The sequence below is a fragment of the Dromiciops gliroides genome, chromosome 4 (assembly GCF_019393635.1).
Source record: "Dromiciops gliroides isolate mDroGli1 chromosome 4, mDroGli1.pri, whole genome shotgun sequence".
Taxonomy (NCBI): domain Eukaryota; kingdom Metazoa; phylum Chordata; class Mammalia; order Microbiotheria; family Microbiotheriidae; genus Dromiciops; species Dromiciops gliroides.
Window position 1 is genome coordinate 251,600,958 of NC_057864.1, and position 16,442 is coordinate 251,617,399.

General features: G+C 36.9%; 1 protein-coding gene across 1 annotated transcript in view; it reads right to left on the reverse strand.

The window, feature by feature from the left end:
* KIF6 (kinesin family member 6) overlaps positions 1 to 16,442 on the reverse strand; it is a 511,996-nt gene that overhangs the window by 376,231 nt on the left and 119,323 nt on the right. Inside the window, exon 4 of the mRNA XM_044004953.1 lies at positions 9,889 to 10,036. Within this exon, the coding sequence (XP_043860888.1) occupies positions 9,889 to 10,036 (148 nt within the window). The remainder of the gene's footprint in view (positions 1 to 9,888; positions 10,037 to 16,442) is intronic.

The following is a 16,442-nucleotide window of genomic DNA, read 5'->3' on the forward strand; positions in this document are numbered from 1 at the left end:
ACAAAATCTCTGAAGTTTGGGACAGTGAACCCTCCACCCTGGAAGCAGAGCCCTACTTTAACAAGAAATAGGCTGGGAAAATAAGCAAACAAAAGAAAAAATTTTGACCATAAAAAGTCACTATGGTGACAAGGAAGATGAAAAGACACTCAGAAAAAGACAACAAAATCAAAGCTCCTACATCCAAAGTCACCAAGAAAAATATGATTTGGTCTCAGGCCATGGAAGGGCTCAAAAAGGACTTTGGAAAGAAAGTAAGGGAGAATAAAAAGTGGGAAGAAAAATGATAGTGTGAAAGAAAATCATGGAGAGAAGTCAACAGCTTGGTAAAGGAGACACAAAAAAAATATTGAAGAAAATAACACCTTAAAAAACAGACTAGAAAAAATGGTAAAATGAGGTACCAAAAGCCAATGAAGAGAATGCCTTGAAAAGCAGGATTGGTTAAATGGAAAAGGAGGTAGAAAAGCTCACTGAAGAAAATAATTCATTGAAAATTAGAATTGAGCAAATGGAAGCTAATGACTTAATGAGAAATCAAGAAACAATAACACAAAACCAAAAGAATGGAAAAAATAGAAGAGAATGTGAAATATCTCACTGGAAAAACAAGTGACCTGGAAAACAGATCCAGGAGAGATAATTTAAAAATTATTAGAGTACCTGAAAGCTATGATCAAAAAAGGGCCTAAACATCATCTTTCAGGAAATTATCAAGGATAACTACCCTGATATTCTAGAACCAGAGGGTAAAATATAAATTAAAAGATTCCACCAATCACCTCCTGAAAGAGATCCCAAAATGAAAACTCCCAGGAATACTACAGACAAATTCTAGAGATCCCAAGTAAAGGAGACAATATTGCATGCAGCTAGAAAGAAACAATTCAAGTACCGTGGAGCCACAGTCAAGATAACACAAGATTTAGCAGCTTCTACATTAAAGGACTGGAGGCTTGGAATATGATACTCCAGAGGTTAAAAGAATGGGGATTATACCCAGAAAAATTAAGAAAAATCCTTCAAGGGGAAAAATGAACATTCAATGAAAGAGAGGACTTTCAGGCATTCTTGATGAAAAGACCTGAACTGAATAGAAAATTTGACTTTAAAATGCAAGGCTCAGAGAAGCATAAAAGGTAAACAGGAAAAGGAAATCATAAGGAATTTTAAAGGAATAAACTGGTTATAAGTTCCTACATGGTAAGATGATACTTGTAACTAATAAGAACTTTCTCATTACTAGGGCAGTTGGAAAGAGGTTACAGGTGCAAGTTGAATATGAAGGGATGATATCTTAAAAAAATAAAATTAAGGATTGAGAGAGGAATGTACTGGGAGAAAAAAAAGGGAGAGGTGGAATGAGGTATATTATCTCAAATAAAAGATGCAAGAAAAAGCTTATACAGTGGAGGGGACAATGAGGGAAATGAGGAGGAATAAGTGAACCTTATTCTCATCAGAATTGGCTCAAGGAGGGAATATCACACACACTCAAGTGGGTAAAAACAATCTATTTTACCCTGCAGGAAAATAGGAGGGGAAGGGGATAAGGGGGTGGTGTTAGAAAGGAGGTCAGATTGTGGGAAGGGTTAGTCAGAATCAAAATACATTTGAGGAGGGACAGGATGAAGGTAAAGAGAATAAAATAAATTGGAGTAGGGAACAGGATATAGGGAAGTACAGGTAGTCATAGTAAGTGAAAAAAAATTGAGGCAAGTTTCTCTGATAAAGGCTTCATTTCTCAAACATATATAGAGAATTGAGCCAAATTTATAAAAATAAGATCCATTCCTGGAATGAGTGAAGTGAGCAGAATCAGGAGAATATTGTACCCAGTAACAGCAACATTGTGTGAAGATGAACTGTGAAAAACTTAGCTCTTTTCAGCAAAACAGTGATTCAAGACAATTCCAAAGGACTCATGATGGAAAATGTTTTCTCCACATCCAGAGAAAATGCAGATTGAACCACACTATTTCTACTTCTTGTTTTTGTTTTTTTGTTTTTTGAGGTTTTTCCCTTTTGCTCTGATTCTTATTTCACAACATGACTAATGTGGAAATATGTTTATTGTGACTCTACATATATAACCTATATCAGATTGCTTTCTGTCTTGGAGAGAGGGGAAGGAAAGGAGGGAAGGAGAAAAATTCAGAACTCAAAATCTTATAAAAACAAATGTTGAAAACTATATTTACATTTTACTGGAAAAATTAAATACTATTAAGATTGCAGGGGCAGCTAGGTGGCACAGTGGATAAAGCATTGGCCCTGGATTCAGGAGTACCTGAGTTCAAATCTGGCCTCGGACACTTGACACTTACTAGCTGTGGGACCCTGGGCAAGTCACTTAACCCCCACTGCCCCACAAAAAAAAAAAAAAGATTGCAAATAAACATTTAAAAAATAAGAGCCATTCCCCAATTGATAAATGATCAAAAGATATGAAGTTTTCAGATGAAGTAATCAAAGCTCTCCATAGCCATATGAAAAAAAAAATCTCTAACATTATTGATTAGAGATATGCAAATCAAAACACTTCTGTAGTGCTACCCCATACCTAATAGATTGGCTAATAGGATAGAAGAGGAAAATGACAAATATTGGAGGGGATGTGGGAAAAATGAGCAATAATGCACTGCTGGTGGAATTGTAAACTGATTCAACCATTCTGTAGAGCAATTTGGAAATATGCCCAAAAAGGCTATAAAACCATGCTTCTTCTTTGACCTTGGTGTGTATCCAAAAAAGAGATAAAAAGCAAAAAAGAAAAGGACCTATAGGTTAAAAAATATTTATAGCAGTTCTATTCTGGTGGCAAAGAATTGGAAATTGAGAGGATGCCCATCAAATAGGGAATGGCTGTACAAATTGTGGCATGTAATTATGATGGAATATTATTGTGCTATAAGAAATGATGAGTAGGATGCTCTCGGAGAAACCTGGAAAGACTTACATGAGCTGATGCAAAATGAAATGTACTATGTACAAAGTAACAGCAATAGTGTAAGATGATCAGCTGTGAATGACTTGACTATTCTCAGCAATATAATGATCCAAGACAATTCTGAAGGACTTATAATGAAAAATGTTATCCATCACCAGAGAAAGAACTGATGGTGTCTGAATACAGACTGAAGCATATTTTTTTTTTTACTTTATTTTTCCTTAGGGTTTTTTTTTTTTGCTCTGTTTTCTTTCACAACATGACTTATGGAAATGTTTTGCATGACTACACATGTATAAATCAAATTGCTTGCCTTCTCAAAGATGGGGGAGGAAGGGAGAGAATTTGGAACTCAATGTTTTAAAATGGATATCAAAACTTATTTTTCTATGTAACTGGAGAAAATAAAATATTAAAGAAAAAAGAAACAAAAAAATTTTAAATTATATTTCCATTGGGCAGGACTTGGAAATAAAACAGAATTGATGACCAAAAGCTCTAAAGTGAATTTGTGAATGAGAAAAAGTATTTGGGACATAACATAGTAAGAGGAAAAAAGTGTGATACATGAGATATTCCCATTTCCTCCTCAAAATTAATAATTCTTTTGATATTATTGCTTTAGAATGTGTTTTTTTTTTTTGTTAAAGTGAATTTTTCATGAAAAGGTGGTTGGTTGGGATAGTTGAGGTAGGAAGAGATGAGATGATCTGAAATGTAATTTCTTCTTTGTATCAGGAAAACTGAGCTATGGAAATCTTAGATACAATATAGTAGTATCACTTTCCCCTCCCCTTCTCCAGATTACAATGTACACATTCAGATGCTTTCATTTTAGAATAATCATAATATGAGTCGGGATAAACAAAAGTACTTGTACTGGAATATTCATTTTAGAGAAATTTTTGTAACCAAATTAACAGAAAAATATTATTACAGGATATACAAAAACTTTGTTATGTGAAATCCTTTTAATGGTATACCAATACTATTTTATTTTTTCATTAAAAGGTTACTTTATTGATTCAAAAAGCATGAATAAATGCCTTTAAAATTAATGTTTTTTTAAAAAATAAAAGTATTTTATTATTTTCCAGTTACATATAAGGATAGTTTTCAACATGTTTGCATAGGATTTTTAGTTCCAAATTTTACTCCCACCCTCCCTTCCTTCCCCCCTCCCCAAGACAGAAAGAAATCTGATATAGGTTATATATGCAATCACATAAAATTAATGTTTTTAGAGCATGTAAAATGCCTACTATGTACCAATCCCTAAGCTAAGCACTGGGAATACAAAGGAAAAATATCTTTCTTTAAAGAGCTTATATTATATTGGGGAATGACAAGTACACAGAAAAGTAAACACAAAAGTCATATGAAATAAATTCAAAGAATTTTTCTTGGAAGGAAAAGGCATTGACATCTGGTAGAATCAGGACGGGCCTCCTATAAAAGGTGGTGGTTTAATTGAGCTTTGAAAGACTCTAGGGCTTCTAAGAGATGAAAAAAAGGAGTGAGTGCATTCCAAATGGGGGAGGGGAGGCTAACCTGTGTGAAGGCTCAAAGACAGGATATGGAATGCCATGTATTGGGAATAGCAAGGAAGGTGGATATGTTCTCTCATAAACAAATAGGAGCAATGTGTAAAAAGCCCAGAAAAATAGCATAGAGGCAGATTGTGAAGGGCTCTAGATGCCAAATGGAGGAATCGGTATTTATTAAATTTAGCTAATTAGAAACCAAAAATGTTTTTTGAACAAGGGAGTGACAAGTTCAGACTTTAGCTTTAGGAAGATAATTTTGTCAGAAATGTGAAAAATAGACTGGAAAGGGGAGAGTCTAATTGAAGAGGAGGCCAGTTAGGAGGCTGCTGCATAGCCCAAGAGAGAGATGATGAGAACTTGAATCAGAGCAGTGACTGTTTGAGTAGAGAAAAGGGAATGTGTGAAAAAAGCGGTAGTATCAACAAAACTTAGCAGTTGTTCATGGAGAGTTAGGTAGAAAGTAAAGTTGAAATGAAGGAAGGTTTGAATCTAGTGAATGGAAAGAAGATCACTCAACAGAAAAGTTGGGAAGAGGAAAGAATTTAGGACGAAGAGTAAGGTTCTGTTATGGTCATATTACATCTGGCATGCTTATAGGAAATTCAAGTAGAAATGGCTAATAAGCAGTGGCAATATGGAACTGGACCTCAGGACAGAGACTATGGCTGGATATATAGCTATATCTATATATAGGGCAGGTAGGTGGTACAGTAGATAGAACACTGGCCCTGAAGTTGGGAGGAAATGAGTTCAAATCTCACCTCAGACACTTATGTGTGATCCTGGGGAAGTCACTTAACTCCAACTGCCTTTAAAAAAACAAAACAAAAACAAAAACAAACAAAAAAACCACACCGGGGGATATCTCCAGCTGTCCTGATAATATATCTTAATATATAATATATAATAATAAACCACTGGACCCAAATGACTCTGGAGGACAGAGTGAGATTGATGACTTTGCACAGCCCTTCCTCTCTTAAACCTAATTCACTGCAAATTATGACTACGGTCATGGTCCTCTTTGAGAATGAAGGACAAAACAACAACAACAACAACAACAACAATTTATCTATACACACATGTACATACCTACATATGTCCCTGTGTATGCATATATACATATATGTACATATATGCATATATACACACAACTTGAGTAATATGTGTACAATCAATGAGACTATGAGCTTTGATGAAATTTAATTCATACAAAGTGATTTTATTTCTTTGACCTAATCAATTATAAATTAAAAATTATTTTTTAGCTCTAAATCTATGATTCTATGAGCTTAAGCTCTCCTATTCAGGCTTTTAAGAGTTAAAAGAAAGGTTTCTGATTTGACTGTATTTATTATGGCAAGGGAAAAATATCTCAGTGTCTCAAAGATAGAAAAGATCACATAGTCTGTATTTTTTTTTCTGTTTAGAATTTTAATTCCTTATATATCTATATCTATCTACCTATCTATCTATCTATCTATCTATCTATCTATCTATCTATCTATCTATCTATCTATCTATCCATCCATCCATCCATCCATCCATCCATCCATCCATCCATCCATCCATCCATCCATCTATCTATCTATCTAAACAAATTTTATGGGGCAGCTAGGTGGCATAGTGGATAAAGCACTGGCCTTGGATTCAGGAGGACCTGAGTTCAAATCGAGCTTCAGACACTTGACACTTACTAGCTGTGTGACCCTGGACTACTCACTTAACCCTCATTGTCCCACAAAAACACAAACAAAAAAACCAACAAATTTTGACATCAATTTTTTAAAACTTTGTGCTCCAACTTCTCTTCCCCCCCTCCCTTCCCACCCCCCACACCCAAGAACTCAAGCAATTCAATATAAGTTATACATGAGTGGTCATGGAAAACACCCCCACATTAGCTAGGTTGTGAGAGAAAACAGATAAAAACCAAAACTTCAGATTAAGGAATTGTCAAAAAAAAACATGTTTCAATTCGTTTTCAGATATCATCAGTTCTTTCTCTGTATATGGATTACAATTTTCATATGCCCTTCAGGGTTATATTAAATCATTGCCTTGCTAAAAATAACCATGTGCTTCCCAGCAGATCATCTTACACTACTGCTGTTATTCTGTATACAGTACATTTCACTCTGCTTCAGTTCATATAGGTCTTTCCAGGTTTTTATGATAGCATCCTGTTCGTTATAACCTTTATATAGTACCTTAAATCTGACAAATAATTTCCTTCACAATAGCCCAGCAAAGTAGGTTTCATACATTTTGCTATTATAGTCAATCATCATAACTATTTTTCTCCATCCTATTCCCTTTCCATGATATTTACTCCATTTTCTATCTTCTTTTACCCTATTCCTCCTCAAAGGCGGTTTACTTCTGACTGCCCCCTCCCCCACTCTGCCCTCCCTTCTTTCACCCTTCCCTCCTTATCCTCTTCCCTTCCTACTTTTCTGTAGGATTAAATAGATAACTCCTCCCAATTGAGTAAGAGTGTTAATCTCTGATGAGATTAAGGTCTTTGAGCTAATTCTGTGTTCTAAATTTTTCTTCCTCCCTCCCTGTGAAATCAAACAATTCAATATGTCATACATGTGCAGTTATGCAGAACATCTTCACCTTCCTCAAAAGTGTTTTGCTTTTTACTGCTACCTCCCCCAATCTGCCCTTCTCTCCTTCCCCTCTTCTCTCACCCCTTATCTCCTTCTCCTCCCACTTTCCCTCAGGGCAAAAATATATTACTATACCCACTTGAGTATGTCTGTTATTCCCTCTTTGAGTCAATTCTGATGATAGTAAGGTTCACTCACTACCCCACTCCTTCCCCCTCTTCCCCTCCCCTCCATAAGCCTTTTTCTTGTTTCCTTCATGTGATTTACCTCTCCCCAGTCCACCTCTCACCTTGCCCCTCCGCTAGTGCATTCCTCCTACCCCTCAACCCTATTTTAAATACGTCATCATGGGTTAGCCAGGTGGCACAGTGGACAAAACACCTGCCCTGGACCCAGGAAGCCCTGAGCCCAAATCTGGCCCTATACATAAGATAGCCCACCCTGTTTGCCCCACAAAGAGCAAGGATAAACAAAAATATAAATGCTTTACATACAGTATCCCTTCATATTCAGGTCAGACCTCTGTCCTCTGTGTATTCCTTTCAGCTACCCTAATACTGCAAAAGTTCTTATGAGTTAGAAGTATTATCTTCCCATGAGGAATGCAGAAAGTTTAATCTTTTAATATCCCTCATGATTTATTTTTCCTGTTTACCTTTTCATGCTTCTCTAGGGTCTTGTATTTGAAAGTAAAATTTCCTATTCAGTTTCAGTTTCATCACAAATGTCTGAAAGTACTCTTTTTCATCAAAGTCCCATTTTTTCCTCTGAAAGATTATACAAGTTTTGCTGGGTAGGTGATTCTTGGCTACAGTCCCAGTTCCTTTGCCCTCTGTAATATCAGATTCCATGTCCTCCAGTCCTTTAATGCAAATGCTGCTAGATCTTGTTTTATCCTTATTGTAACTCCATAGTATTTGAATTCCTTTTTTCTAGCTGCTTGTAATATTTTCTCCTTGAATTGGGAGCTCTGGAATTTGGCTATGATATTCTTGGAGGTTTTCCTTTTGAGATCTCTTTCAGGAGGTGATCAGTGGATTCTTTCGATTTCTATTTTACCTTCTGCTTCTAGAATATCAGGGCAATTTTCCCTGACAGTCTCTTGGAAGAAGCTGTCTAAACTCTTATTTTGGCCATGGTTTCAGGTAGTCCAATGATTTTCAAATTATCTCTCCTGGATCTACTTTCCAGGTCAGCTGTTTTTCCAAGGTGATAGTTCATATTGCCCTCTATTTTTTTTTTATTCATTTAGATTTGTTTCATTGTGTCTTGGTTTCTCATAAAGTCACTAGCTTCTATTTGTTGAATCCTAATTATTAGGCAATAATTTTCTTTAGAGAGCTTTTGTATCTCCTTTTCCATTTGGCTTTTCAAGCTCTTGACTTTTTTCTCACAACTCTCCTGCATAGTTCTCATTTCTCTTTCCATTCTTTCCTTCACCTCTCTAAATATTCCTTCTATCTCTCTTACTTTCCCTTCAAAGTCCCTTTTGAGTGCTTCCATGGCCTTAGACCAATTCATATTTTTCTTGGAGGCTTTGGATATCAGGGCCCTGAGGTTATTATTCTCTTCTGAGGGTGTACCTTAAGCTTCCTTGTCACTGAAGGAACTTTCTACAGTTCTCAACTTTCTTTGATTGTTCGTCTTGTCATTTTTACTTGACTTTTAACTTCCTCTCACAGTGGGGCCCTACTTCCAAGCTACACTGTCCCAAGCTTCAGAGGGTACCAGGTGTTTTGGTTTGAGGGAGGGCAGGTTTTTCTCTCACCTGGCCTGTTCTCTGGTTTGAAGATAACCTCAAGCCAACTTGCTAATTAACCAGCCAGCAGAACTATGTGTGCTGTGATTCTTAGCTCCAATAAGCCTGCACCCCTCCCCCACCTAGACCTCCCGCTGCTCAAGATTTCTTCCTGGTTCCCTGCTGGGGTGGGATAGCTGAATTCCTCCTTAGGTCCTGCAGACACCCCTGTATTCCCTCCCCCCTCCCTGGCCAGCCATTCAGCCCTGTCACCCAACCGTAAGCTTCGTTCCACAAGATACTGATGCTGTAGCTGATTCAGAGGCTCGAGGCTAAATTCCTTTTGCACAGTGTGTCTGGGGTCTGTGTCAGCACGATCATGGGGTTGGACTTTGCTCACAGCCCAGCATGGCCCCTTTTAATCTGGAAAATAATCTTAGCCCATCTTTTTGTGGGTTTTGCAGCTCCAGGGCCTGTTTTATTGCTGTTTTTTGGGGGGGGGGGTAATTGTGTCAGGTGCTCTGTGCATTTAATGTCTTTCCTTTGCCATCATGGCTCTGCCCCTCAGTTATTTATCATCTGTATTTTTTAATATCAAATATATTTCCTGCTTTTTAAACCTCAAAGAAAGAGCTACTCTTGTATCTTCATTATAAGAGCAGTCATTGAATGAAAAACTCTTGTTCATTCTATAAACATTGTTTTGTGATAAACATTTTGCTGAACACTGAGAACACAAAAAGAGGCAAAAACCCCATCTCCTTCCTTTAAGGAGCTTATAATCTAGTGGAGGAGACAACATGCAAGCAAATATAGAGAGAGAGCTATGTACAGTATAAATAGGAGATAATTAACAAAGGAAAGACACTGGGAAGAACTCCCTTAATTGTAATGTTTATTATTTAGAACAAAATTATAGTCACACTAAATATTTCCTTTTTAAGGTGGAATATAATAAGACTTTACCAACAATAAAATTTCTTTCCTCAGAAAATTACTTATAAGTACATAAGATAAATGAAAATTATGATTCTGTACCTTTTGTAATTGCTCAAAAATATATGATAGAGTCCTTGGAATGATGCCTCTGTCACTGTAACGCTCAGCTCCACCAGTGATAGTGAAAGTCTTGCCACTGCCCGTTTGTCCATATGCAAAGATGGTGCCATTATAACCAGCCAGAACACTGAAATGAATAACACTAAAATGGATAACAATGTTTTCAGATCCAAATGTCAAAGTACTACTGAGCCATTGAATAAAAGCCTGAGTCTAGAATTTTATGGAACAGAACTCTCATCAATTTTATCAAATAATGCTGAAAATGTACTCATAATTCAACTATATATCCAACATATATCAAAATATTCAGGTACCTGGAATCTCTTTGACTAACCCAATGTGAGATTTAAAATTGGATATTAGATCATAAATCTCCCCTACTTAACCCTTCCCTTAATTTATCTCCCAGACTAGTAAATGGAAGAAGCTTCTGGTTTTCTAGATAGAGCCTTTATTGTATATAAGGTGTTGTTGATTAGAAGGATAGGAAAATAGAAATACAGTACAAATCGTCTTAAATCTAGGCTTAGTCTATATTCCTTATAAAAACTCACCAAACCGAAAAAGGCCACCTTTGGAGTGAGGGAGACCGTCTGTGCCGCGCCGCCAGGAGTCCCGCCAAGCAGGCAAAAAGGCTCCTCTCGTTCTCTCCACCCCGGAAGTAAAAAAAACCCGGCAGGCAGTCTGACATGCGCAGCAGGCGGACTGTTCATCTCCTCCCCAAAAGGGTGGTCCTTGAAAAACTGGCGTCTTTCAGTTATCCTAACCGACTGTTAAAAACTTTCATATTTTACCACACCAAGAATATTTACCATCAGCTCTGAAGAAAGGAAGATACAGTGACTAAAAGGAAGAAAGTACAGTGTTTTTCAGTCACATGAAAAACTCCTGCCATCTTTAGTCAAACAGAATATTGATGGAAAATCCATAAATAGGATGAGCATTATCTCTCTTATTTGGTAAACCATAGGCAATGCAGATAGCTGATACAAAGCACAGTTACTTCCAGTACACCATCATTCCTTCCATAAGGCCAGCCAAATACTGAGCATACTCTCTTGTGCCTATCTAGTACCACATCTCTCCCAGCACAATGACCAATTATAATCCCTCCAACAACTTAGAGGAGTTCAGGCAAACAGACTTACATTATGTCAATGTACTTTGTGCATAAAATAAACAAAATCAGAAATTTATGACTGCTATATGACTTCTGGCAAGCTTGAATATTGTGTTGAGGCAAATAGGAAATTTGCCTCATCCTAAATAGTAGAGACAAGTACAGACAAAAAATACTTCTTATTCATTCATTCCCTTATTTAAGTTGTTCTATTATGTGTTCAACACAGTACTAGTTAGTAGGTAGTTTGAAATGTGTTAGTCCTGGGTAATGGGATTACAAAAGAACTAGAGAACATTGTCCACAAACTTAAGAAGCTTCCAATTCAATTAGAGAAGCAAAATAAAACATGATTCTAAAAGACAATTATAAAACAATAAATATGCCAGGAGAATAATACACAGAATGACATGCAAGGAACATGGAATGCACATAGCATGACTAATACCTCTCAGGATTGTTGCCAGAATCAAATTAGGTAATACTCATAAAGCACTTAGCACTGTGCCTGACACATAGTTCACCTACTATATAAAGGTTTCCTTTGTATTGATTTTTGTTGTTTTCAGGTAGCATAATGTTGCATAAAGCAGGATAGACCTGGAATAAGGAGAGCTGAGTTCAAATCCTGACTCACTACTTGTGAGACTGAACCTCAGTTTTCTCATCCATAAAATGGACATAAGAGCTACACTACCTATTTCATAAGATTGTTTCACTGTAAGCTCTTGAAATCAGAGTAATACTAATAGTAACAGAACAGTGTAAAGAGAACCATCTAGAACAGGTGGTCAGTGCAGGGGAATGATGGAAAAAGGTGAGAGGGATAGTAAAGGGAAGATTATGGAGATCTTGAAAACTAGATAGTAAGTTTTAGAACAAAAAATAGTTAATAGCTCTTCCTCTTTCTCCTCTTCTTCTTCCCCCCCTTCTCCTTTTTCTCACCATCATCACCACCATCATCTTCATCTTCCTCCTTCTCCTGCTCCTGCTCCTGCCACTGAAGTGGACCATCCTGGTGTCTCTTTTGTGAAGTGGTGGCTGAGGAGACCCCAGACTTGCCATGGTTGATGGAAAGATGAAGGAAGGAGCCAAGACTAAAAACAATAACTACATTCATTTGAAGGTGGCAAGGCAAGATGGTTCAGTGGTGCAATTGAAGATTAAGAGGCATACACCATTTAGTAAACTAATGTAAACCCATTGTGATTGATAGGGTTTATCAATAAGGCAAATCAGATTCAAATTTGATAGGCAACCAATCAATGAAATAGACACAACTGCACAGCTGGAAATGGTGGATGAAGATACAATTGAGATATTTCAGCAGCAGACAGAAGGTGTTAACTAAAAAGAGAACCTATAACTCTACTCCAGAACTGTGCTCCCAAGGAAAACAATACATTCACAATAGAAAACCAAAATTTGGTTCACCCACATCCTGACTACTGCAATATAGTTTTCTCTCTTCAATTCCCTTCCCCAATTCCTTTATTGTACATAAAGTAACTGGTGTATGTACACAATCATAATGTATGTATGTATGTATGTGTGTATGTGTATACATACACATATGTAACCAAATGGCCAAAGGTATGATTTGATCAATACAGGGAGGGGAAAAAACAAACTGGTTCTGTGACAATATCCCTTTTCTCCATTAGTGGTATGCTCACTCAAGTTTTAGCTTTATATTCAAGTAAGTTATTTTGCTCTCACTGTCTAACAACAGCAACACCACCACCATAAAACCACTTGCATACCTTGTTTTATTGGATAATTTCAATGTTCTCTTTTATCATTGTAAAACCAAGGACAATTTTATAACTTTTTTGTATGTAGCTATCACATGTAGGGCAATCTCTGCATCTCATTAAAGATAAATTACTATAAAGAAATTGATCCTAGATAGTTTTCCCTTCAAGTTGAACATCTTGTTGTCTAAATAAACTTCTTGTTTAAAATTTATCAAAACCAAAAATAGATCTTAACCAAGTGTGTGCCATAATTAAAGTGATAATTTTAGGAATATCAATACATTAGTGATATTAAGAATTGGAAGGAGGAAAAATTAGAGTCAAAGAAAAAAAAAACAAGAGGGTTGCTGCAGTGATCCATGTATAAAGTGATGAAGCACTGTATTAGGAGAAGAGAACTGAGGAGAAGGGTGGTGGCAGTATGAAGAATAACAGGAATATCCTAACATCCTAGAGACATTTTGAATAAAGATGGAGAAGACTTGTTGATAAATTGGCTCAAGAGGATCAAAAGAATTGAATGAATTGGCCTTCTGACCAAAACCAAGCTATAAAATAAGAAAATGTGAACTAGGATCCTAAATCACATATTAAATTAGTGATGATTCTTTCACTAATATATAGTACATTTTGACATTAATTCTATAATTTCTATGCCTATAACTATTTAAGATGAGAATTCACAAGCATATGTTCCAAATAGTTTAGACATAGATATGCTTAAAAGCAGAGGGCTAGACCAGATCATCTCAAGTCCAGTTCTGCTCCATGTTTCTATATTCTGTTGTGGTATATTCTAATTGTAAATCCTGCTATGGAAATGTGGGTAGGGCATATGGCCAACCACAATCAATGCAAGCCAAACTGATGGCTCTTTTCTGAAATAGGATGCCAAAGAAGTTCAGAGGATATAGTGTTTTCATAAACCTCTAAAATACATTTTAATGTGACAAAATACATACAAATGAAAGCATTATTTGCATATTTATCATCATTACAGCCTTAATTAAGCATTTTGGGCACATAATACATTTTTGGCAGCTGAAGAGAAGCTCCAGACACTGATATAATTTTTAAAAAATTCTTAAATGAAAACATGTTGATAGGGACACTAAATGCAGTTTTGGTGAGAAAAATGCTGGATCAAGAGTCAAAGGACATAAGTTCAAGTCCCAACTCTGACATTTACTATATCTTGGACAAGTTATTTCATCTCTCTGGCCATTAATTCACTCATATGTAAAATGAGAAGTTTGGACTATATGACCACTATAATTTCTTCTACGATTCTACACTATTCCAAACTTTGAAATAATAATAGAAGAAAGAAGGAAATGAATAGTTTTAAAAGACCTCTCACATAATTTCTAAGCTTTAAAGTGTGACTAGGATGACCAGTTTGGGATGCTATTCCCAAAATTAGTTAAGCTTGGCACTACTAAATTCTACAATTTCTCTTAAGAAAAAAATATGGAATCTCAATCCCTAGGTATTTCATAAAATAGAATCAGCAACTGCCTTGTCTTGACCAGTTTAAGAATTTGCCTACTTAGAAGGGTCTACTAGTGACCTTCCTGATGTTCCTACCAATTTTATAATTCTCAGTGTTCTGCTCACTAATTGGTCTCATTACTTCAAACCAACCATTTTGAGAGACATAAACAATAAGATGATGTTTATCCTAAGTGATCTTATTACAAACTTCAAGTCTTCTAACCTATGAGTTGGTGCAGGAAAATGTGATTAAATAACATTGTTTATAATTTTGGAAGTTCCTGATGGATCTATCCTTTCTTAATGCTCTGAATAAAAACATTTAATTGAGGAACATTAGGAACACAACAAACATATGAACCTTCGATAGAAGAGGATGGTCTCTTCTGATCATATACCATTTATCAAAGTGAGTTTCCATTCAGTACCCAGATTTAAGAAGTGAATGGTAAATTATCCTTTTATGACATAATGTGCATATATGTGTAGTATTTTGACAGGCATTTCTTCTGCTGCTTAGATGAACATCAATCAGAGGCAAAAAACGAAAAAACAAACAATAGCATAAAAACAGTTTTTTTATCCTATGAGATACACTTGTCTTGGATAATTTAGTTAGCTAGGTTCACGTAGGATTAGAAATGGGGTAACACTGGAAAAACATTTCAGTAGCATTGCCAAGAAAACCCCAAATGGGGTAATGAAAATTGGAAATGACTGAACAACAACAATCCCTCTTCCAGGACCATACTTATACATGTATGAGCTTAGTAGTGAATGCTGCTCAGAGGTAGAACTGTTTCATTCAATAAAGAAAGGAAGGAGCAACAGAGAGTTTTTTTCAGTCTTGAATTTTCAAAGACTTGTCTCTTTGTGTATGGAGCTTCCTGCTACGGGGGAGGGGAAGAGTAGGTACAGCAACAGATTCAGCAATTGAAAGGATGACCTGCAAGAGAATCACATGGTTAGTGGAGCTTTATGTGCTTGTGCAGTTGGCCTGAGATTCCTGGCCCTACAGTTCCTTATATCCTCTAGCATCATTGAAGATGGACTTTCTCTGCCTGAGCAACTGAGATCTTGGTAGAGTTCCTGCAAAAAAACCAAACACCACTGAGGCAGAGCCAAGATGACAGAGGAAAGACATTGAGCTCTTGAACTCAAGACATGATCACTCCAAAAAACCTCCAAATATTGCCATAGGACAATTCCTGGAGCAGCAAAATCCACAGAAGAATGTGCTGAGACCATTTTCCAACCAAGGACAGCTTGGAAGGTTGTAAGGAGGGAGCTGCTGTGCCAAGACAGGAGTGGAGCTCAACCCTAAAGTCATGCTGACACAGATCCAGTCCAAGGAAGGTCTTGCCAGAGAAAAAGACCCACAGAGTCTCTGAATCAGCTGCAGTGCCAATGTTGTCTGGAACTAAGATCATGGTCTGGTGAGTAGGCTGAGCCCTTTACAGGGGGAAAGATTACAGGGATCTCTGATGGTGCTGAGGCAGAACTTTACCCTTGCTGGGAACCAGGAGGTAGGCCTGAGTAGCAGAGGCTTAGATGGAGGAAGAGCACAGCTCATTGGAGCTGACAACCACAGCACAAAAAGCTGGTTGATTAGCAAGTTGGTCTGGGATTATCTATGGACCAGGGAACAGGCCAGGTGAGTGATGAACCTGATCCTCCTTAAATCATACCACCTGGCACCCCCTGAAGCTTGGGACAGTGCAGCCTGGAAACAGTGCCCCACTTTAAGGATCTAAAAGTCAAGTAAAAGAAAGGCAAGATGAGAAGAGAAAGGTGAGGACCATAGAAAGTTTCTTAAAGACAAGGAAGATCAAGGTGCACCCTCAGAGGAGGATGGCAACGTCAGGGCCCCTATATCTAAAGCTTCCAAGAAAAATATGAATTGGTCTCAGGCCATAGAGGAACTCAAAAAAGACTTTGAATATAAAGTTAGAAAGGTAGAGGGGAAAATGGAAAGAGAAATGAGGTTGATGCTGGAAAGACATGAGAAAAAAGTAAACAGCTTAAAAAGCCAAATGGAAAAGGAGATACAGAAGTTCTCTGATGAAAATAATTGCCTAAGAATTAGGATTGAATAAATGGAAGCCAGTGACTTTATGAGAAACCAAGACACAATAAACCAAATCCAAATGAATAAAAAA